The sequence below is a fragment of the Panthera pardus genome, unplaced genomic scaffold (genome assembly GCF_024362965.1).
Source record: "Panthera pardus isolate Hobbes unplaced genomic scaffold, ASM2436296v1 HiC_scaffold_12, whole genome shotgun sequence".
NCBI lineage: Eukaryota > Metazoa > Chordata > Mammalia > Carnivora > Felidae > Panthera > Panthera pardus.
In genome coordinates this window covers 93,812,751-93,835,945 of record NW_026526677.1, presented here as the reverse complement: position 1 = coordinate 93,835,945, position 23,195 = coordinate 93,812,751, and the positions used below count along the sequence as shown (strand labels likewise).

The following is a 23,195-nucleotide window of genomic DNA, read 5'->3' as shown; positions in this document are numbered from 1 at the left end:
ATTTCAAGTTTCATAGCATTGTGGTCTGAAAGTGTGCATGGTATGATCTCAATTCTTGTATACTTGTGAAGGGCGGTTTTGTGACCCAGTATGTCATCTATCTTGGAGAATGTTCCATGTGCACTTGAGAAGAAAGTGTATTCTGTTGCTTTGGGATGCAGAGTTCTAAATATATCTGTCAAGTCCATCTGATCCAATGTATCGTTCAGGGCCCTTGTTTCTTTATTGATCCTTGTCTAGATGATCTATCCATTGCTATAAGTGTAAGTCCCCGGCAATTACCACATTTTTATCAATAAGGTTGCTTATGTTTGTGATTAATTGTTTTATGTTTTTGGGGGCTCCTGTATTCGGCGCATAGACATTTATAATTGTTAGCTCTTCCTGATGGATAGACCCTATAATTCTTATATAATGCGATTCTTCATCTCTTGTTACAGCCTTTAATTTAAAGTCTAGTTTGTCTGATATAAGTATGGCTACTCCAGCTTTCTTTTGACTTCCATTAGCATGATAGCTAGTTCTCCATCCCCTCACTTTCAATCTGAAGGTGTCCTAGGTCTAAAATGAGTCTCTTGTAGACATAAAAAAGATGGGTCTTGTTTTTTTACCCATTCTGATACCCTATGTCTTTTGGTTGGAGCATTTAGTCCATTTACATTCAGTGTTATTAATGGAAAGCTATGGGTTTAGAGTCATTGTGATGTCTGTAGGTTTCATGCTTGTAGTGAATGCTCTGGTACTTTGTGGTCCTTGCAACATTTCACTCACAGAACCCCCCTTAGGAGCTCTTGTAGGGCTGGTTTAGTGGTGATGAATTCCTTCACTTTGTGTTTGTTTGTGAAGACCTTTATGCCCCCTTCTATTCTGAATGACAGACTTGCTGGATAAAGGATTCTCAGCTGCATATTTTTTTCTGTTCATTACGTTGAAGATTTCCTGCCATTCCTTTCTGGCTTGCCAAGTTTCAATAGATAGGTCTGCCACTAGTCTTATGGGTCTCCCTTTATAGGTTAGAGCCTGTTTATGCCCAGCTGCTTTCAGAATTTTCTCTTTATCCTTGTATTTTGCCAGTTTCACTATGATATGTCATGCAGAATATCGATTCAAGTTACATCTTAAGGGAGCTCTCTGTGCCTCTTGGATTTCAATGCCTTTTTCCTTCCCCAGATCAGGGAAGTTCTCAGCTATGATTTGTTCAACTACACCTTCAGCCCTTTTCTCTCTCTCTTCCTCTTCTGGAATTCGTACAATACAGATATTGTTCCGTTTGAATGCATCACGTAGTTCTCTAATTCTCCCCTCATACTCCTGGATTTTTTTTTATCTCTCTTTTTCTCATCTTCCTCTTTTTCCATAATTTTATCTTCTAATTTTCCTATTCTCTCCTCTGCCTCTTCAATCCGAGCTGTGATTACCTCCATTTTATTTTGCACCTCATTTATAATATTTTTTAGCTCCTCATGACTATTTCTTAGTCCCTTGATCTTTGTAGCAATAGAGTCTCTGTTATCCTCTATACTTTTTTCAAGCCCAGCGATTAATTTTATGACTATTATTCTAAATTCTTGTTCCATTATATTGCTTAAATCGTTTTTGACCAATTCGTTAGCTGTTGTACTTCCTGGAGTTTCTTTTGCAGAGAGTTCTTCCAGTTTGTCATTTTGGGTAGTCCCTGGGGTGGTGTGGAACTGCAGAGTACTTCCCCTGTGCTGGAGTAACTTGTGTTGGTGGGCGGGGCCATAGTCAGACCTGATGTCTGTCTCCAGCCCACTGCTGGGGCCACTGTCAGACTGATGTGTACATTATCTTTCCCTCTCCCAGGGCAGAACTCACTGTGGAGTGGTGTGGCCCCTCTCTGGGCTACTTGCACACTTCTAGGCTTGTGGTGCTGCTTCAATGGGATCTGGCCAAGGGTGTATTAGCTGGGTGGATCCTCTTTCGTGGGCCTCTTGTCTACACGTGGCTCCAGACAGTCCATTTTGTTAGTCTTCTGGAGGTTTTCTAGGTTAGTTAGGTAGGGTGGGTGGAATCTAAGTGATCAGCAGGATGAGGTGAGCCCAGCGTCCTCCTATGCTGCCATCTTCCTACCTCTTGTTTTTTTCTCAAATTTGTTTCCATACAACACCCAGTGGTCATCCCAACAGGTGCCCTTCTTAATGCCCATCACTCACCCTGCCCCCCTCACACCCCCCATCAACCCTAAGTTTATTCTCAGTTTTTAAGAGTCTCTTATGGTTTGGCTCTCTCCCTCTCTAACTCTTTTTTTCCTTCCCCTCCCCCATGGTCTTCTGTTAAGTTTCTCAGGATCCACATAAGAGTGAAAACATATGGTATCTGTCTTTCTCTGTATGACTTATATCACTTAGCATAACACTCTCCAATTCCATCCACATTGCTATAAAAGGCCCTATTTCATTCTTTCTCATTGCCAGGTAGTATTCCACTGTGTATATAAACCACAGTCTCTTTATCCATTCATCCGTTGATGGACATTTAGGCTCTTTCCAATGGAAAAAAAGTCTCTTTAACAAATGGTGCTGGGAGAACTGGACAGCAACATGCAGAAGGATGAAACTAGACCACTTTCTTACACCAGTCACAAAAATAAACTCAAAATGGATAAAGGACGTGAATGTGAGACAGGAAACCATCAAAATGCTAGAGGAGAAAGCAGGAAAAAAACCTCTCTGACCTCAGCTGCAGCAATTTCGTACTTGCCTCCAAAGGCAAGGGAATTAAAAGCATGCTGTCTTGATGATTACAGCTTTGTAGTAGAGACTTCCTTTCCTCTTTATCTCTGTTTCTAGGCTACCTACCACATGCTTGGCAATCAGATTTAAACTCCAGCTGTTCACAGTCAAATCTGATTGCCCTAAATCCAACACCTTAACCTTAACCCATTTGCCATACTGTCTGCTATGCAGAGAAAACTCTGTCCCAGTTTTTATTCATGAAGGAGAAAGAATGAGAACTTTGGATTTAAAAAAATCTAAAAAGTTTTTCATTAGTAAGTCAGCCTTAGTGCTGAAGCAAATCAAGGACCTGAAAACATTTCAATTCCTTGAAATAATGGAATGAACTTGGTTGATGAACAGGTACCATTCACCATTCATAACTGCTAAAACAATAAGTTTCTAAGATTTCTTATTTCATGTTGTCTTGGAAAGTTTAACTAAAGGACCCTTTTAAGTTAACATAATATACTTAAGCAGATTATAATTAATGTAATTTTCTATATATAAAAAAGATTTGATATGTCTTTAACTTATGTTAATATGGGTTGAATGTAAGTGAAACAAAGGATTTTCCAATTTAAATTGTTTAGGAAACAACTATGATATGACAGGAGAAAAAGAAATAAGTATATAACAATATCCACATATTTTAAAAAGTCACCAAAATACATATACAAAATTTCCAAACATTCAATAGTCGTAAGATAAGCTTATATATTCTGAAATTATTTCACATTGAATTTTCTTATTACATAAATATTTAAAACACTAGGCTTAAATTTTAACAATTTTATTTATAAATATTAAAATGTGGCTTAAATTAAAAAGTTAAATCAATTAGATTTGCTAGGTCAACACAAGAATTTCGACCTGTGAAGTTAAGACCGTTGACTTCACAGAACTGAGCCAGGCTATGGAGTGCTGATGCCTACATACAGTATTCAGACCACAAGTTATGTGCTATGCCTGTGATAAACATTTTATTTTTTGTTAAGTACCAAGGATTTATAGACACGTATGTCTTATTCTAGGTCTTTATTAAAGCATGTGAACTTCTAAAAACATGTGCTTTAGAGTCAAATTCAAACCAAACAGTTTTAAGCTATTTAACCAGGCATTTAAGTGGATGTAGACAAAGAAGGACAGATGTGGGTATGAGGCATTCATATTTACTTGAGGAATAAAAGTTTTGTTTTGTTTTTTGTTTTTTAATTATGACAGTGGGGCACCCAGGTGGCTCAGTCGTTTGATCGTTGATCTTCGGCGTAGGTCATGATCTCAAGGTGTGTGAGTTCCAGCCCCACATCAGGCTCTGTGCTGATGCCGTGGACCCTGCTTCAGATCCTTTATCCCCCTCTCTCTGCCTTCCCCCATTCATGCTCTCTCTCTGAAAAAACAAACCATAAAAATTATGACAGTGTGCTAGGTAGTATACTAAATATAATTACCTGATTATCTGTTCTTGTAGTTTTTTAATGTTTATTTATTTTGGGAGAGAGAGAAAGTTAGAGTGCAAGCAGGGGAGGGTCAGAGAGAGAGAGGGAGAGAGAGAATCCCAAGCAGGCTTCATGCTGTCAGCACAGAGCCAGAGGCAGGGCTTGATCTCACAAACTGCAAGATCATGACCCGAGCCAAAATCAAGAGTTGGGCCCTTAACTGACTGAGCCAAATCTTGTAACAATAATTTTAATCTGGTTTAAGCAAAGTTCTTAAAAGCATTAATTATTTCATAAGGCTATTCTTACAAACTAATGTTTTAGAACTTCTCAAAACTCATGATATCTTTGTATAAACATAAAAATGACAGAGATAATCTAATATATCCCCTGCCTAGGATATATCCCTTGAGAGATATCTGACCCTAAAATCATTGAAAGTAGTTATGGATGGTAGACACACACAAAGTTACACACAAAATAGGAAAATTTTGTAGAGTCCTATGTTCCATTGTATTTATTATAAAGAACTCTTTCTTGTTGCTTGTTTCCAGCAGATAGCATAATATCTAACGGGCTTGTTAAACTATACATAATACTCTGAAAATTGTGGCATGCCTCACCAGGGAGGCTTACCCCCAAACTCCTCAGCCTCAGTATCCCAAGAAATGATCACAGACATAAAAAGATTGTGACAGAATATATCTTTGTAACTCACCCTGTAACCTCACTTTAAAATCAGACTTCTCCAGAGACAGATGCATTTTTCTAGCTGGGCACCAAAGCTCTGTAGACAACTGCTTTTGGACAGGCATCATGGCTGAGGACATTATTTCCATGAAAATTCCCACTTTCAAACTCATTGTGGAACAACATTCCAGAAGTTCTCTTATTCCTTCACAATTCTCCTTTCTTCCCTTCCATTTCTTTGTGAGATGCACAGTGGACTAAAACACTGGGCTCTGCACCATTAAGTGCACCTGCACGTCACATAACTATTTCCTCATCCAAGAACAGGATAGATAGGCTTATCTTTTAATATAACTTATAAAGAATGTGGCACACATATGGACCATAGATTTAATTTGTCTTGTAAGAGACCAAAGGGAGGAGTCAAATTTACATATTGAATAAAATAAATCCCAATAGGGCAAGGTCTCCGCCATATATTTTTGTCTTTGGAAAGCAGGAAACAAATCTTCCTTTGCAAAAGGGAATCCCTGTTACAGAGCTAGGCAAAGAATCTTGACATTGCACATGACACCCTATTCTATAGCCAAGAATATTATTCTGTGATTTTTAATCACAATCACAATCCATGCATACGCAGACAAGTTGATGGTAATTTCAATTCTATTTATGACAAAATATCAGTTGACCACTGCACAAACAGAGGCATTCATTATTAGTGGGGATTGGAAAATGTGAGCAGAGTAGTGTAGCTCATTCATTTCCAAGCATCTTCAAGAATAAAAGAAAGAAGCTAGATTCAACAAGGTATTCAATTCCATTACATACATGATAATAAAAATCCAGAACAAGAACCATTACTAAAAGAATCCTAAAAATTTCTGGAAATTTTTACAAATGTATTGTGTCCACAATTTTTCTCATGCCTTCTCTGTTTTAATGCAATTATAGGTAATAAAACCCTTGAAACAGGGAAGTTCTCTGTGTAACTGTTTCAGAGAAAGCAAAAAAAAAAAAAAAAAAGAAATTAACTCATAAGATAGCATACTACCTGATGGCTTACCCTGGATGGGAAAGACAAGAGAAAAACTAATAGGTAGAGTTATCCTTAAATAGGAAAGGTTAGCCTTGTGTCTCCAACTGATATGGTGAATAAAGATCAGTTTGGGGTCAACTTAGAACTGAGGATGACCCTCAAGTCCAGGAATAGGCCCAAATGGTTACATTAAGTGACAAGAGGGGAAAAAAAGGAAACTAAGGTAGAAATCCTGCCCAGAAGACTTTATAAAGGTAACAGGAAGGAAAAAAATAAGAAGAGGATGAAGAAGACCAGAGAGCAGACAAAAAGACATAGGAAAGGAGATATAGATGTTTCTACTCAGTTTGTAATTCTCTTCAGGGTTTTCTTCAGAGCAAGTTTGATATCTTTATTCCTGAGGCTACAAATGAAAGGGTTGAGCATGGGTACCACATTGGTGTAAAACACGGAGAAAAATTTCCCTTGGCTCACAGACCCAGAAGATGATGGCTTGACATGAGTGAGCAACCCAAATCCATAGAACAGGCCAACAGTTACTATGTGGGAGCCACAGGTGCTGAAGGCTTTGGGCCAACCCTGAGCTGATGAGATGTGAAGGATATTGAAAAGAATCAAAAAATAAGAAATAAAGATAATGAGGCTAGATGCAATGACAACTGAGCCCACAATAACAGAGATAACCAGCTCACTGGCATAGGTACTGCTGCAGGAGAGCTGGAGGAGGGGAAAAATATCACACATGTAATGGTCAATGGCACTGGAGTCACAAAAGATCAACCTGATCATGCACCCTGTGTGGACCATGGCACCAGCAAAACCCATCACATATGAACCAGACATCAGCAGAGAACAGACTTGAGGGGACATGGTAATGGTGTATAACAGAGGTTTACAGATGGCCACGTAGCGATCATAGGCCATGGCTGTCAACACATAGCACTCAGAGTTGACAAAAAAGCAGAAGAAAAATAACTGAGTCATGCATCCCATTAAGGAGATGATGTTCTTGTCTGAAATAAAGCTCATCAGCATTTTTGGGGTAGAGACAAATGAATAACAGAGATCAATCAGGGACAGATTGAAGAGGAAAAAGTACATGGGGGTGTGAAGGTGTGAATTCAGGCAAATTAAATTAATTAAGCTCAAATTGCCCACCACAGTGACCACATAGTTCACCAAAAACAGAAAAAACAGAGGTAGTTGGAGTTCAGGTTGGTCTGTTAATCCCATAAGGATAAATTCAGTCACAGAGGAGTCATTTTCCACAGCCATTCGCTTCACAGGTATGATCTACAGGAACAGAGGTAGAAGCCGACATTAACAATAGACCCTCATTCTTGTCTCCAGAGGTAGAGATGCATCTGCTGGGTTACAGGCTCAAGGTTATCTAAAGACACATGCAAGGAATCCAAGGAGAAAGACTTCCTATGATTATTCTGAATGACTCCTCATTTTCTCCTCTAATTCTACACATGCTATTTGTGCAGAAAGAATGCTGGTAGACCCCCAATGTCTCTGCACATCATTTCCTCCCTTCTCCCCAGTTTCCATTCAGGATTAAGGCTGACAAGAGCAATAAATTAATAAATTGGTGTTGTTCCCCACAACCCTTGACTTGTGCAGTCTGGAGTCTGAAAGAAAATTATCCAGACAAATGTAATTCAACCCTCACCTTCGCTTTCCTAGAGGCTTCACTGCTGCTGGACCTTACGGCCACTTCTACTCTACAGTCCTGAGGGGTCAACGTTTCTGACAAGGAAAAAGGCAATACCCATCAGTACACCCTAGGTCTTTGACAGGCTAAAAGAGGCATTCTGGAGAACAGGCCATGCTCTCTATTTGAGAATTTGTCCAGAAGTCCTCTTCACTTGCAAGAAGGAAAACAACCTTATTTGAGCTCCAAAACAATTGACTCAAATGGAAATCTATTGCATGACCTGTAGTTCTGGGGAAATTGATTAGAATCACAGAAGATTTATTCTCTCCCTCATTATTTCCTTCCAAGTTAAATGAGTCCACTGAGGATAGACATTATTGAGCCTATGTTTATATCCTGTGTCATAGACCTAATGTTGGATCCCTTAAGACTCCATGTTCTGCTCAGTTTATAATTTCACAATAGACATTCTTAACCCTCAATTCAGAGGAAGGAAGTTCCTCATCTCCTTCATCATCCCCTGGAGTCTTTGCACAGTTCTAAGAGGAAAATCTGGGCATGGTCACTTGCCATTTCTAGCATTTTCCTAAAGCCTCTGGGATCGCATAAGCAAAACATTAAATCATAGCTTTAGCCCTGTCCATGTTTGTGGATCTCACTCCTGTAAAGGGATATTCTAGCAAAGTGGTTGAGAGAGTGGGAGTGGGCCCTCAAGTGAGACTGAGTTTAAGTCTGGGCTTTAAAGTCCTTAATTATGAGACTGAAGGCAGTGATAACTTCTCCGTCCCGTGTATGTATACTTTTATATTTACTTATACCTATGTATATCTATAAATGAGTTTAGTAGAGCAATCTCATAAGGATTTCTGTGAGGATTAAATGGGTTAAATCATATAAAGTATCAGAAACACGCCTGACACATAAAAGGGGCCTGATAAGTGTTGGTACCCCTCCCCTGTTCCCAATCCACATTAATTATATCAAGGTTTTTCAACCTTGGCACCATTAACATTTTGAACAAGATAATTCTTTATCATGAGACCATCCTGCATATCGTAAGTTGAAAGCATCCCTGGCCTCTACCCATTAGATGCCAGTAGTATCCCCAGCACCAGTTGTGACCAGCAAAATGTTCTCCAGACATTGGCACAGGTCCCTGGGGCGGGGGGCAAAATCACTCATTTTGAGAAATGTGGATCCACATGTAGATCTATATCTACATATATATGCACTTCTTCTTTAAGTACCTCTCAGAAAGCTCTATCTTATGTCCACTTATGTGCCACAAGCACAAAGTTCCCAAAACTGAAGTTAGCATTTTCTTACGATTTCCATTGCTCCTCCTCCAGATCATCATTTTCACCATCATCCAAGGCAACTAGTCTACAAACTAAACTGAAGCAATTTCCTCTCACTTGCCATCTTCATCCAGTCTCCAAGTCCCAGAGAATCCAACTCCTTGAAAGGTTTGGTCTTCCCTCTTACACAGTTTCTGCATGCTCTCATTATCTCAAATTCAGATTACTCTAACAGTTTTCTAACCTGGACTCCTACAGAAGATAAGAATTTGGAACTTTTCTACCCCCTTTCATCACTGCACATTCGTGCACATTCTCTTCTTGCTCTCTATTCCTAATTCCTACCGACATATGGCTATAATCATAAATTATCGGAGTTACTGCCATTTTAATCCATTCTGTCACATCAGTGAATTTCAGGAAGAAACAGAGACAAGTTGCTTACGTTGTCTTCCGTCTTTAACCCGAGTCCTCCACTGCACTTCTAGGATCACACTAAGTCCACAGGAACCTGGAGCCTGGAGTTTAATGTTCCAGGTCTTGATCGGTTATATTCCACCCAAAGTAGATGGTACATGAGGGCTAAAACTCCATAAATAGACTTTCTCTTTATTTTAGAGATTTTACTGGCTCATTTCATTTAATGAACAATTTTTTGAGCATTTAGACTACAAGACAGAGTGAAAACGAACAGAATGAGGTATAGGCCTTGACCCTATGATTTCTCAGTATATTAAAGAGATAACCAAGGAAACTGAGATTTGTAGCGCTATTAGTTATTGTTAGCCAGTCACAGTGCTAGATTCTTTATCCACCTTCCCTCATGTCACCTTACACCCACCCCCTAAATCAGGCAGGAGGGATTAATTGCTGTTGCAAGGTCAAAACAGCAACTGCCAGAGAAAGATTCATATTTAAATGGCTATGAATCCAAAATTGATTTATTTTACCACTACATAATTGTGTGGTATAGGTGATATACACAATTTTCTAAAGCGTACATAAAGACTCCTTCAAATTAAGTGACAGAAATTCAAGTCAAATTTATCTCGATAAGCCAGCCTGTAACACAGAAGTGTGTGAAATTGGTGAATTGAGAACGCACATGGCTTCTTGTGTGGCTGTACAGGACCAAGTCCTTCATGGGTATGTCTCTCTTCCCACTTTTTGTTCTGTTTAATTCTACTCAGTTTTAATCCCAGATGGGTTCTCCCCATGTAGTGAAAAGAGAACCATCAAAATCCCTAGATTTAATCTTACCAGCTCAGTAACTCTAGGGAGAAAAGAAAAATGTTTTTTTAATAGTTATGGCAGAAAAGACAAGTCAAATGCCTATTTCTGGGGGCGCCTGGGTGGCTTGGTCGGTTAAGCTTCCGACTTCAGCTCAGGTCATGATCTCACGGTCTGTGAGTTCGAGCCCCGCGTCGGGCTCTGTGCTGACAGCTCAGAGCCTGGAGCCTGTTTCAGATTCTGTGTTTCCCTCTCTCTCTGCTCCTCCCCCGTTCATGCTCTGTCTCTCTCTGTCTCAAAAATAAAAAATAAAACGTTAAAAAAAAATTAAAAAAAAAAATGCCTATTTCTGACTAATCACTGCCATTGAGATTCGGCATGTGCTGATTGGACAAGACAATGTCTTCTAACGTGAGCAAATCAATCCATCAAAATCACATAAAATGAGTTACCCATATCAGACAAGGTCCAGTCAGGAAAAAACAAATGGCATGATATGTACTTCCTATAGAGTATATTTAAAACAAAGAATTGGTTTATACAGATATTGCCGGGGGAAAGAGAAAAAAATTGAAAAATATAAAGACTGTTAAACTACAGAAAATATTAAACTACAAAAAAGTATAAAGACAATTAAACTATAGAAAATAACCATTTTCACAACTGGTGGAACACATAGAAAAGGAAGAATAACCAGATTCTGGAATCTCAGAGGAGCAGCTCTATGGGATCGGTGCCTGGATGAATGGAAACCCGACAAGTGCTTAAGCTGCTCAGGATACACACAACCCATGCACTGAAGCTTGGGCAATACAGTTGCCAAGGGAGTGTTGTCCAGCTACTGACTGTGCATCTAAGGAGGTATGGAAAGTTAAGCACATTTCCATGTGCTTATTGGCCATTTGCATGCCTTTCTTTGGGATGTATCTTTCAAATCATTTGCCCATTTATGAAATGGCCTTTTTATTATTGAGGTATCTCTTAATTTTTAACTTGATACATATTATGGTTACAATACCTTTGTCAGGTATATGTATTGCAAACATTTGCCAAGTCTGTGGCTTGCCTACGACTAGTTTTCTGATAAACAGATGTTCTAATTTTTTTTTTAATTTTTTTAATGTTTATTTCTGAGACAGAGAGAGACAGAGCATGAGTGGTGGAGGGGCAGAGAGAGGGAGGGGGACACAGAATCCGAAGCAGGCTCCAGGCTCCGAGCTGTCAGCACAAAGCCCGACGCGGGGCTCGAACTCACAGACCACGAGATCACGACCTGAGCCGAAGTCGGACACTCAACCGACTGAGCCACCCAGGCGCCCCCAGATGTTCTAATTTTAATGAAGTTTATTTTGTCTTTGTTTTTTTTTTTCTTTTGAATGTAGTACTTTCTAGAGTATGTCTAAGAAATCTGTGCCTACACCAGCATACTTTTCTATATTTTCCTCCAGAAGATTTATTTTTAAGCTTTATATGTGTGGTTTGATATATTTAAAATTAATTGTTGTATATGGTGTGAGGTAGAGGTCATTTAATTGTTTTCTCATGAATAGTATTTCCAGCATCAATTTGCTTAAAAGATTTTCCTATCCCTATGGATTTACTTTGCTGCTTGGTCAAAAATCAATTGACTGTATAAGTAAGGATTTCTCTCTGAACCTTCTATGCTGTACCATGACTTATTTATCCATCTTTATAACAAAACCAATCTGTCCTCATTACCAGAGCCTAAATCTAAGTGGTAAAATCAGTTAGTGTAAATCTTCTGTGTCATCTAAAGTTCCCCAAGAAGCAGATGCCAAGGAATAGTTAGACCTACAAGACATTTATTGTGGTAAATGCCTGAGAAGGATAAAGTGGGAAGGAGAAGGAATCAATGATAAAGGCTTTCAGACTGGGTTGAAACCTCGACACCTAAGAAAGAAGGAAGAGAAGGAAGGACAGGGTAGGAAAATGTCAGCCTACAGTGCAGTTCTAAAAATTCTCTGTTAGGATGACAGGAAGTCCCTAAGCAAAGACTGCCTATCAGAAGATGCCATGTTACGCAGATATTGGCCAGCTCCTGTCTGACCCATCATGCTCAGCCATCGGCTGGGGACATCTCAGAGTGAGCGTGGACTCTGCCTGAACATGATGGTGAATCCAAAGGAGTATCAGCTATAGACTATTAGTCAACAATTCTCCACACAGCTGGTTCTCTTGAAGAGGAGCTCTCTATGACTGCCACAGTCCAGTCCCCAAAACAAAATATATCCCAGTGTTCTTTCTTATTTATCTATTATTGTTATTTTATTATATTTTATTAATTATTGTCTTAGCAATAAATTTATTATTGTTGTTATTCAAACAAGACAATCCAATTCAACAAGCATTTCTTGCCCTCCCAATGTATCTGAAATTCTAATATACTAATGAGAAAACATGGAGAGATAGAAAAATTGAAGGAAAGAGCATCTACTGTAAATATTTATTTTCTTATTGGTGAGACAAAGTGCTGTGGTCAAATGTTGAAATCCTAACCCCCAAACATGATATTAGAACGTGGGGCCTTTGGGAGGTGCTTAGTTCATGACAATGGAATTCTCATAAGTATGATTTATACCTTTTAAAGAAGCTCCATAGAGGGGTGCCTGGGTGGCTTAGCTGGTTAAGCATCCAACTCCTAATTTCAGCTCAGGTCATGATCTCATGGTTCATGAGTCGAGCCCCGAACTGGGCTCTGTGCTGACAGTGCAGAGCTTCCCTGGGATTCTCTCTCTCCCTCTCTCTGTTCCTCTCCCACTCTTTTCTCTCTCTCTCAAAATAAATAAATAAACTTTAAATCAATCAATCAATCTCCATAGAAATCACTAGTTCCTGCCACCATGTAAGGATGTAATGAGAGGTGTGTGACCTAAAAAACTGCTCTCTCCCATTTGTGCTGGCACCCTGATCTTGAACTTACAGCCTCCAGAGCTGTTAGAAATAAATTTCTGTTGTTTGTAAGCCACTAAGTCTGTGGAATTTTATTATAATAGCCCAAATGGACTATGAGACAGGTTTAAGAAAGGTCACAAAATGTTGCTAGAAATAAAGTTTATTATCATTAATATATACCCTTTCTTCATGATAAATTTCATTAAATAAGTAAAAGTGTTTAACATGTTTCTCCCAATATGCAATATTTTCCTTTAAGTGATAAGTAACAGACTAGTCATACACCAATCATCCCCCATATTTGGATCCTGAGATACATATGTATTATTCCTTTAATCATATATATTAATGCTATATTTGGCAATATATGTATTCACTTCAATTTAAATGAACTAGACTGTTTGAAGCTCTCAAAAGCTGTGGTGTACAGAATGCATTTTGCCATTTTCAATGGGAACAAGAAAGAACAGAATGGTACAAGGAAAAGTTGGTAAGAAAATAGAACAAAATGAAAATATCAGAGGACTTGATTATACTTTAGGCCATATACACAGTTTGTAATGAACACATTTCATTGAATCCTCCTGCCTATACCAGCAATAATATGGAGAAGAATAAGAATGTTTCTTTAGTTTTTGGCACTTCTGTGTTTAAGAGAGATAACTGTAAATTCAACTTTCTGTGACTTATGAAGCTTATCATATTTGTTCAGATTAAGAATAGCTTAGAGACAGAAACAGTATGAAAAGAAAATAGCCAGTATATTTTTTCTTTTTATAAACATGTTATTAGTTATTTAGTAAGCTGGTTTCAGGTACAGAAATACAAAAGCAAACAATGAAACAAAGTAGCTATAAGGGAAATGCTAAGACGGGTCTATTAAAACACAGATAACACAATATGCAGAAACAACATTGATAATGATCAAAACCTCTTGAAAAACATAATAAAATTTTTAAAATTGAATTTCTTGGGGTACCTGGGTGGCTCAGTCGGTTAAGCGTCCAACTTCAGCTCATGGTTCGTGAGTTTGAGCCCCATGTCTGGCTCTGTGCTGGCAGCTCAGAGCCTGGAGCCTGCTTCGGATTCTATGTCTGCCTCTCTCTTGGCCCCTCCCCTGCTCACACTCTGTCTCTCTCTCAAAAATAATTATACATACAAAAATTTTTTAATAAAAATTGAATTTCTTTATGTTATAATTTCTAATCAGAACATGTTTCTCCTTTGGATTTTAAACAGTGCTTTCCACAATGTAACTTTCATATCCTTGTTTCTCAAACTGTAGATTAAGGGATTAAGCATGGGCACCACATTAGTGTAGAAAACTGAAGAAATTTTTCCCACGTCCATAGACCCCGGAGAAGAATATTTAAGATACATGAATGCTGCCGAGCCAAAGAAAAGAGAAATAGCAATGATGTGAGAACTACAGGTACTGAAGGCTTTCGATCGTCCTTGAGCAGATCTGATATGAAGAATGCTAGTGAGGATAAAGACGTAAGAAATTAGGATAGTAAAACTGGGTACTGTGATATTAATTCCCACGACTATCAGAACTACTACCTCGTTGACATAGGTGCTGCTGCAAGACAGTTGGAGGAGAGGAAGAATATCACACAGGTAATGGTTGATGACATTGACACTGCAGAAGGTTAGTCTGAGCATGCACCCTGTGTGGGCAGAGGCTCCAGCAAACCCCATCATATATGCAGCAACAGTCAGCAAGGCACAGACCTGACGGGACATGGTTACCTTATACAGCAACGGATTACAGATGGCCACGTAGCGATCGTAGGCCATTGAGGTCAACGTATAGCATTCCGAGATGACAAAAAAGAGAAAGAAAAACAGCTGAGTCATGCAGCCAACATAGGAGATGATATTCTCCCTTGACACAAAGTTCATCAGCATCTTGGGGGTGACAGTGGAAGAGTAACAGACATCAATGAAGGACAGGTTGAAGAGGAAGTAGTACATGGGGGTATGGAGGTGAGAATTTAGACTAATAAGAGTGACCAAGCCAACGTTGCCCACCATGGTGACAACGTAGATCACCAGAAACAGGAAGAAGAGGGGTTGCTGGAGCTCTGGACGGTCTGTTAGGCCAGCAAGAAGAAATTCAGTCACTAAGGAGTCATTGCTAACCAGTATTCTTCTCTTCAGAAATCTGTGAGAACAGAAGAAACTTCCATTAATAGAGACCCCAGCTCTCTCCTTCCTTACATGCTCTTATTTATGAGAAGACTCAGACCAGCAGAAATCGAATAAGTCCCTTTGCTTCACAGGGTCCAAATGGACTGCACACATAGCCATTGGCATTAAAATCACTCCGTCTTTTGTTCCATGAGTTGTATGTGACAAACAGCTATTCCTGTCTTTACTAGAAGATACAAGAATGGAGTAGCTGAGGACTAAACCCACCTAAACCTCAGAAGGGAGGTATCCCCCTTCTCTGCCTCCCACTCATCTGATCCTTCACTTCCTAGTTCCTACTCACATTTCCATTACCTTACCAGATACTTCAGTTCCCCAGTGATGACTAACAAAAAAGAGAAACTTCTGCTAGAGTAGAGCTCATTCAGATATTTTGCTTCCTAGAAGGAAGTTTCTCAGAGTCTACAGGGTTTCCAGATCTTTCCCACAAGAATCTACAAAGTCAACTGATAACACTTATTGAGGAGACCCTTGGTAGCCTAAGACTTATATTTAACCATACATCAGGTGTTTCTACACATTCTCCTCCTGTGTTCCATCCTAGCTGGACAGAGAATGTAAAAGGAAGGTGGATGTGCTTCCTTCTCTTTCTAGGAGGGCACAAAAGAGAAACATAATTTGGATGTTGATTGAATTAGTTAGGTTTGTGAAAATGTAGCAAGCTATATACTTAGGACATTTAAACTTTATTGTATGTGTATTTCAGCTGAAATAGCATATTTCAGCTAAAAAATATTTTTAGGAAAAAAAACAAATCTTTTCCTCTGATGTTTCTATTTTCTGGACATGCCACTTGGAACTGCTGTAGCTCTCCTGCTACTAGACTGAGGATGAAGCCAACACAGGAAGGGTGTGCTAAGAATAATGCAGGCAGTGGATTAAGGGCTGCATACTTCTGAATTCCTTGCTATTCAAAATAAGTACTTTCCCCCATTTTTCAGCCACAGAATGAGAGAAAAATGGAAACTTGCATAACTCACTCTCCTTCCATTGAGATAACTCAGTGCTGATTCTTCGTGAGTTTCACCTCCACTTCCCTGTAAGAACTGGCTTTTATGATGTCACCACTAAGCAGATATAGATAGTCACAGGATCTTCTTCCTTTACTGGCAGAAGAGCAATAGCATAGATCTCCCAGACCGAATGTTCCAGGAGTCAGCCTGAGAAGTAGATCAAACTTCTAGTTATAAATTTACTAAGAGAGTTTGAAGGGAAACCACACAGGTGACACCTGACCCATCATGACATAGAGCACAAGGCTTTTGCTTAAGGCTTATAATTCTTTTAGACCTCATTAGAAATACGGTGTAGGTCTTCCCTAAGATCTCCCCATCGTGATAAACTCTGCAGGGAAGAATCTGATGTCTGAGTTTACATACTAATTGTAACCGTAAATGTTAATTTCCCAACAGGGATTACATATTCCCTAGGTTTTAGGAGAAAGGGTCCTCTGCTGTCCCTTAGAAGGATGCATATAAATAGCATCACTGAAAATGTCACTAATTATTCTGTGTAACCCAGTTCTAGTCAGAATTTATACACATCTCCTAAAGTTTATTTATTATGCTTTTTTAATATTTTGAGAATTTTAAAATAATCATTAAGTATATTTTATAGACACAGCAAAAGGATACTTTTGTTTTCAGAGATTATTGTTTAAATAGAAAGTTATTTGATAGAATAACAACCCATTATTCTATGAAATGTTACTTTGCGTTGTTCTGACTCAATATGGCTTTGCTTTCCACATATTAAAATTAAATCTATAAGAAAAATCACTGGTAATAGGTTTCCATCTTAAGAAAACACAATTTTAGAATTCCAGAGTATATATTAATTTCTCCTTATGCTTGTGAGAAGATATCTAAAGTTTACTTTCAAATAAATATAGATTCACAGGGAATTATAAAAATAATGTAGAGATTTCCTGGAACTCCAGATTCCTACCTACATCTCCAACAACTGTAGTATAATAGCAAAACCAGTAAACTGACTTTGGAACAATAATGTTAAGTAGAATTTAGGACTATAGATGTTATTCAGCTTTCAGCAGTTTTACATGCACTGAGAGTTTGTGTTGTGTGTGCCTGTGTGTGTGTGTGTGTGTGTGTGTGTGTGTGTGTGTGTGGAGATCAATGCAGTCTGATCCCTTGTACAGATTCGCCACCACAATTAGGACACAGGACTGTTCCACCAGCTATTCTACCCCTTTATAGTCAAACCCAACCCCTTCCACCTGCATCTGTCTTCCGGCAACCACTGACCTGTTCTCCACCTCTTCAGTTGATTCCTTTAGAGAACAATAAGTGAAATCATATAACATGTAACCTCTGAGATTAATGTTTTTCACTAAGTACCATGTCCTGAAGTCCATCCCAGCTGTTGTATGTATCAGCGGTCTGTCCCTTTCATTGCTGAGTAGTATTCTGTATTTTACAATTCAAGTTTATTCAACCTTCTGTAGTAACTTAAGATTTGGGTATTGGGAGGCACCTGGGTGGCTTCGTCAGTTGAGCTTTCGACTCTTGACTTCAGCTCAGGTCATGATCTCATAATCGTAGGATTGAGCCCTGCATCAGGTTCTGTGTTAGGTGTGGAGCCTGCTTAAGATTCTCTCTCTCTCCCTCTTTCTCTCTCCCTCTGCCCCTTCCCCACTCACACTCTCTCTCTCAAAAAAAAAAAAATCTGGGTATTGATACAGAACTAAATCTGTTTTATTCATGGAAAATGTTTCAGGGACAGGAGCCAGATGACAGCTGAGACTGGTTCAACTAGGAATTCTCTTTAAGCTAACCTGAGTCAAGGCTTTCATTCTCCCTCTCTAAGAATAGTGGCTGAAACACCCAGAATTTAAATAGGTCTTATAATCAGTCAAAGACAAGGGGGAACACAGTGTATGTACCAACATGACTCTTTCTGAAAGTGTACCTTAGTAGTCACAATCAAATAGTCAGGAAAAGGCATTTGAACATAATGCAAATTCTTTTCGCTACAATTTCTTATTCATTCAATCTCAGTACATGTGTATTTGAGTTTCAGAGTTGCAAACCCATACGCCTTTGGGAAACCAATTTATCAACCAGGGTACAGTGTTTATGTACAGGTTTTTTTTGTTTTTACCCTTGCAATGTATAGTCAAGTGTTTCTGTCACAGAAAGAAGTTGTAAGTATACAAAAGGGGGAGTCTAGAATGAACTATGTGGTGCTAGATTAGCACCACATAATATACATCTTAATACACATATTAAGATACATAGATTCAAAAAGATAGGTAGATAGATGATAGATAGATAGATAGATAGATAATAGACAGATAAATACACAAGCATTTGAATACATACACGTATTTCCTATCTCTCTCCACTAAGAGGGCCTAGAAGCAGTGATACCCTAGTAAAAATGAACACATCCAGGGCGTCTGGGTAGCTCAGTCAGTTAAGTGTCAGACTTTGGCTCAGGTCATGATCTCACAGTTTGTGAGTTTGAGCCCCGCGTTGGGCTCTGTGCTGACAGCTTAGAGCCTGGAGCTGGCTTCAGATTCTGCATTTCCCTCTCTCTCTCTGCCCTTTCACTGCTTGTGCTGTCTCCCTCTCTCAAAAATACATAAACATTAAAAGAAAATTTATGTTAAAGAAATGAACACATACAACACCCAGACCTTCGTTTCTTAATAACATTCTCTGATAATAACTGGGCACCTTGGAGAAATGATTCATTTTAGGGATGAACCAGGGAAATCACAAAATGATTCTGAAGCATCTTATAATATAGAAAGTACAGAATTGACTTTTAAAAAAAGAAGACAGACACCACTAAACCAGCCCTACAAGAGATCCTAAGGGGGATCCTGTGGGACAAAGTACCAGAGACATCATTACAAGCATAAAACATACAGACATCACAATGACTCTAAACCCGTATCTTTCTATAATAACACTGAATGTAAATGGATTAAATGCGCCAACCAAAAGACATAGGGTATCAATGGATAAAAAACCAAGACCCATCTATTTGCTGTCTACAAGAGACTCATTTTAGATCTGAGGACACCTTTAGATTGAGAGTGAGGGGATGGAGAACTATTTATCATGCTACTGGAAGCCAAAAGAAACCTGGAGTAGCCATACTTATATCAGATAAACTAGACTTTAAATTAAAGGCTGTAACAAGAGATGAAGAAGGGCATTATATAATAATTACAGGGTCTATCCATCAGGAAGAGCTAACAATTATAAATGTCTATGCGCCGAATACCGGAGCCCCCAGATATATAAAACAATTACTCATAAACATAAGCAACCTTATTGATAAGAATGTGGTCATTGCAGGGGACTTTAACACCCCACTTACAGAAATGGATAGATCTAGACACACGGTCAATAAAGAAACAAGGGCCCTGAATGATACATTGGATCAGATGGACTTGACAGATATATTTAGAACTCTGCATCCCAAAGCAACAGAATATACTTTCTTCTCGAGTGCACATGGAACATTCTCCAAGATAGATCATATACTGGGTCACAAAACAGCCCTTCATAAGTTTACAAGAATTGAAATTATACCATGCATACTTTCAGACCACAATGCTATGAAGCTTGAAATCAACCACAGGAAGAAGTCTGGAAAGCCTCCAAAAGCATGGAGGTTAAAGAACACCCTACTAAAGAATGAGGGGGTCAACCAGGCAATTAGAGAAGAAATTAAAAAATATATGGAAACAAACGAAAATGAAAATACAACAATCCAGACGCTTTGGGATGCAGCAAAGGCAGTCCTGAGAGGAAAATACATTGCAATCCAGGCCTATCTCAACAAACAAGAAAAATCCCAAATACAAAATCTAACAGCACACCTAAAGGAAATAGAAGCAGAACAGCAAAGACACCCCAAACCCAGCAGAAGAAGAGAAATCATAAAGATCAGAGCAGAAATAAACAATATAGAATCTAAAAAAACGGTAGAGCAGATCAACGAAACCAAGAGTTGGTTTTTTGAAAAAATAAACAAAATAGACAAACCTCTAGCCAGGCTTCTCAAAAAGAAAAGGCAGATGACCCAAATAGATAAAATCATGAATGAAAATGGAATTATTACAACCAATCCCTCAGAGATACAAACAATTATCAGGGAATACTATGAAAAATTATATGCCAACAAACTGGACAACCGGGAAGAGAAATGCACAAATTCCTAAACACCCACACTCTTCCAAAACTCAATCAGGAGGAAATAGAAAGCTTGAACAGACCCATAACCAGCGAAGAAATTGAATCGGTTATCAAAAATCTCCCAACAAATAAGAGTCCAGGACCAGATGGCTTCCCAGGGGAGTTCTACCAGACGTTTAAAGCAGAGATAATACCTATCCTTCTCAAGGATAGGGAAGGAAAGCTTCCAGACTCGTTCTATGAAGCCAATATTACTTTGATTCCTAAACCAGACAGAGACCCAATAAAAAAAGAGAACTACAGGCCAATATCCCTGATGAATATGGATGCAAAAATTCTCAATAAGATACTAGCAAATAGAATTCAACAGCATATAAAAAGAATTATTCACCATGATCAAGTGGGATTCATTCCTGGGATGCAGGGCTGGTTCAACATTCGCAAATCAATCAACGTGATACATCACATTAATAAAAGAAAAGATAAGAACCATATGATCCTGTCAATCGATGCAGAAAAGGCCTTTGACAAAATCCAGCACCCTTTCTTAATAAAAACCCTTGAGAAAGTCGGGATAGAAGGAACATACTTAAAGATCATAAGAGCCGTTTATGAAAAGCCCACAGCTAACATCATCCTCAATGGGGAAAAACTGAGAGCTTTTTCCCTGAGATCAGGAACACGACAGGGATGCCCACTCTCTCCGCTGTTGTTTAACATAGTGTTGGAAGTTCTAGCATCAGCAATCAGACAACAAAAGGAAATCAGAGGCATCAAAATTGGCAAAGATGAAGTCAAGCTTTCGCTTTTTGCAGATGACATGATATTATACATGGAAAATCCGATAGACTCCACCAAAGGTCTGCTAGAACTGATACATGAATTCAGCAAAGTTGCAGGATACAAAATCAATGTACAGAAATCAGTTGCATTCTTATACACTAACAATGAAACAACAGAAAGACAAATAAAGAAACTCATCCCATTCACAATTGTACCAAGAAGCATAAAATACCTAGGAATAAATCTAACCAAAGATGTAAAAGATCTGTATGCTGAAAACTATAGAAAGCGTATGAAGGTAATTGAAGAAGATATAAAGAAATGGAAAGACATTCCGTGCTCATGGATCGGAAGAATAAATATTGTCAAAATGTCAATACTACCCACAGCTATCTACACATTCAATGCAATCCCAATCAAAATTGCACCAGCATTCTTCTCGAAACTAGAACAAGCAATCCTAAAATTCATATGGAACCACAAAAGGCCCGAAATAGCCAAAGTAATTTTGAAGAAGAAGAAGACCAAAGCAGGAGGCATCACAATCCCAGACTTTAGCCTCTACTACAAAGCTGTCATCATCGAGACAGCATGGTATTGGCACAAAAACAGACACACAGACCAATGGAATAGAATAGAAACCCCAGAACTAGACCCACAAACGTATGGCCAACTCATCTTTGACAAAGCAGGAAAGAACATCCAATGGAAAAAAGACAGTCTCTTTAACAAATGGTGCTGGGAGAACTGGACAGCAACATGCAGAAGGATGAAACTAGACCACTTTCTCACATCATTCACAAAAATAAATTCAAAATGGATAAAGGACCTGAATGTGAGACAGGAAACCATCAAAACCCTAGAGGAGAAAGCAGGAAAAGACCTCTCTGACCTCAGCCGTAGCAATCTCTTACTCGACACATCCCCAAAGGCAAGGGAATTAAAAGCAAAAACGAATTACTGGGACCTTATGAAGATAAAAAGCTTCTGCACAGCAAAGGAAACAACCAACAAAACTAAAAGGCAACCAACGGAATGGGAAAAGATATTTGCAAATGACACATCGGACAAAGGGCTAGTATCCAAAATCTGTAAAGAGCTCACCAAACTCCACACCCGAAAAACAACCCAGTGAATAATGGGCAGAAAACATGAATAGACACTTCTCTAAAGAAGACATCCGGATGGCAAACAGGCACATGGAAAGGTGTTCAACGTCGCTCCTTATCAGGGAAATAGAAATCAAAACCACACTCAGATATCACCTCAAGCCAGTCAGAGTGGCCAAAATGAACAAATCAGGAGACTATAGATGCTGGAGAGGATGTGGAGAAACGGGAACCCTCTTGCACTGTTGGTGAGAATGCAAATTGGTGCAGCCGCTCTGGAAAGCAGTGTGGAGGTTCCTCAGAAAATTAAAAATAGACCTACCCTATGACCCAGCAATAGCACTGCTAGGAATTTACCCAAGGGATACAGGAGTACTGATGCATAGGGCAATTGTACCTCAATGTTTATAGCAGCACTCTGAACAATAGCCAAATTATGGAAAGAGCCTAAATGTCCATCAACTGATGAATGGATAAAGAAATTGTGGTTTATATACACAATGGAATACTACATGGCAATGAGAAAGAATGAAATATGGCCTTTTGTAGCAACGTGGATGGAACTGGAGAATGTTATGCTAAGTGAAATAAGCCATACAGAGAAAGACAGATACCATATGGTTTCACTCTTATGTGGATCCTGAGAAACGTAACAGAAACCCATGGGGGAGGAGAAGGAAAAAAAAAAAAAGAGGTTAGAGTGGGAGAGAGCCAAAGCATAAGAGACTGTTAAAAACTGAGAACAAACTGAGGGTTGATGGGGGGTGGGAGGGAGGGGAGGGTGGGTGATGGGTATTGAGGAGGGCACCTTTTGGGATGAGCACTGGGTGTTGTATGGAAACCAATTTGACAACAAACTTCATATATTGAAAAATAAATAAATAAAAAAATAAAAAAGAAGACAGAGTCATGGCAAA

General features: G+C 38.9%; 2 protein-coding genes across 2 annotated transcripts; both read right to left on the bottom strand.

The window, feature by feature from the left end:
- Positions 1-6,242: 6,242 nt before the first annotated feature.
- LOC109257369 (olfactory receptor 143-like) lies at positions 6,243-7,187 on the bottom strand. The gene has a single exon (XM_019433398.2). It carries the CDS (start codon positions 7,173-7,175, stop codon positions 6,243-6,245), a length of 933 nt encoding a protein of 310 aa, XP_019288943.2. The 5' UTR covers positions 7,176-7,187.
- Positions 7,188-14,207: 7,020 nt separating this feature from the next.
- Positions 14,208-16,206, bottom strand: LOC109257347 (olfactory receptor 8B3-like). The gene is made up of 2 exons (XM_053899242.1): positions 16,196-16,206; positions 14,208-15,168 (listed from the first exon to the last, which is right to left on the bottom strand). Exons 1-2 carry the CDS (start codon positions 16,204-16,206, stop codon positions 14,208-14,210), a joined length of 972 nt encoding a protein of 323 aa, XP_053755217.1.
- Between the last annotated feature and the right edge of the window lie 6,989 nt (positions 16,207-23,195).

Coding starts and splice junctions, on each gene's coding strand:
- LOC109257369 (XM_019433398.2), bottom strand. CDS start 7,175: ATGGCTGTGGAAAATGACTCCTCTGTGACTGAATTTATCCTTATGGGA.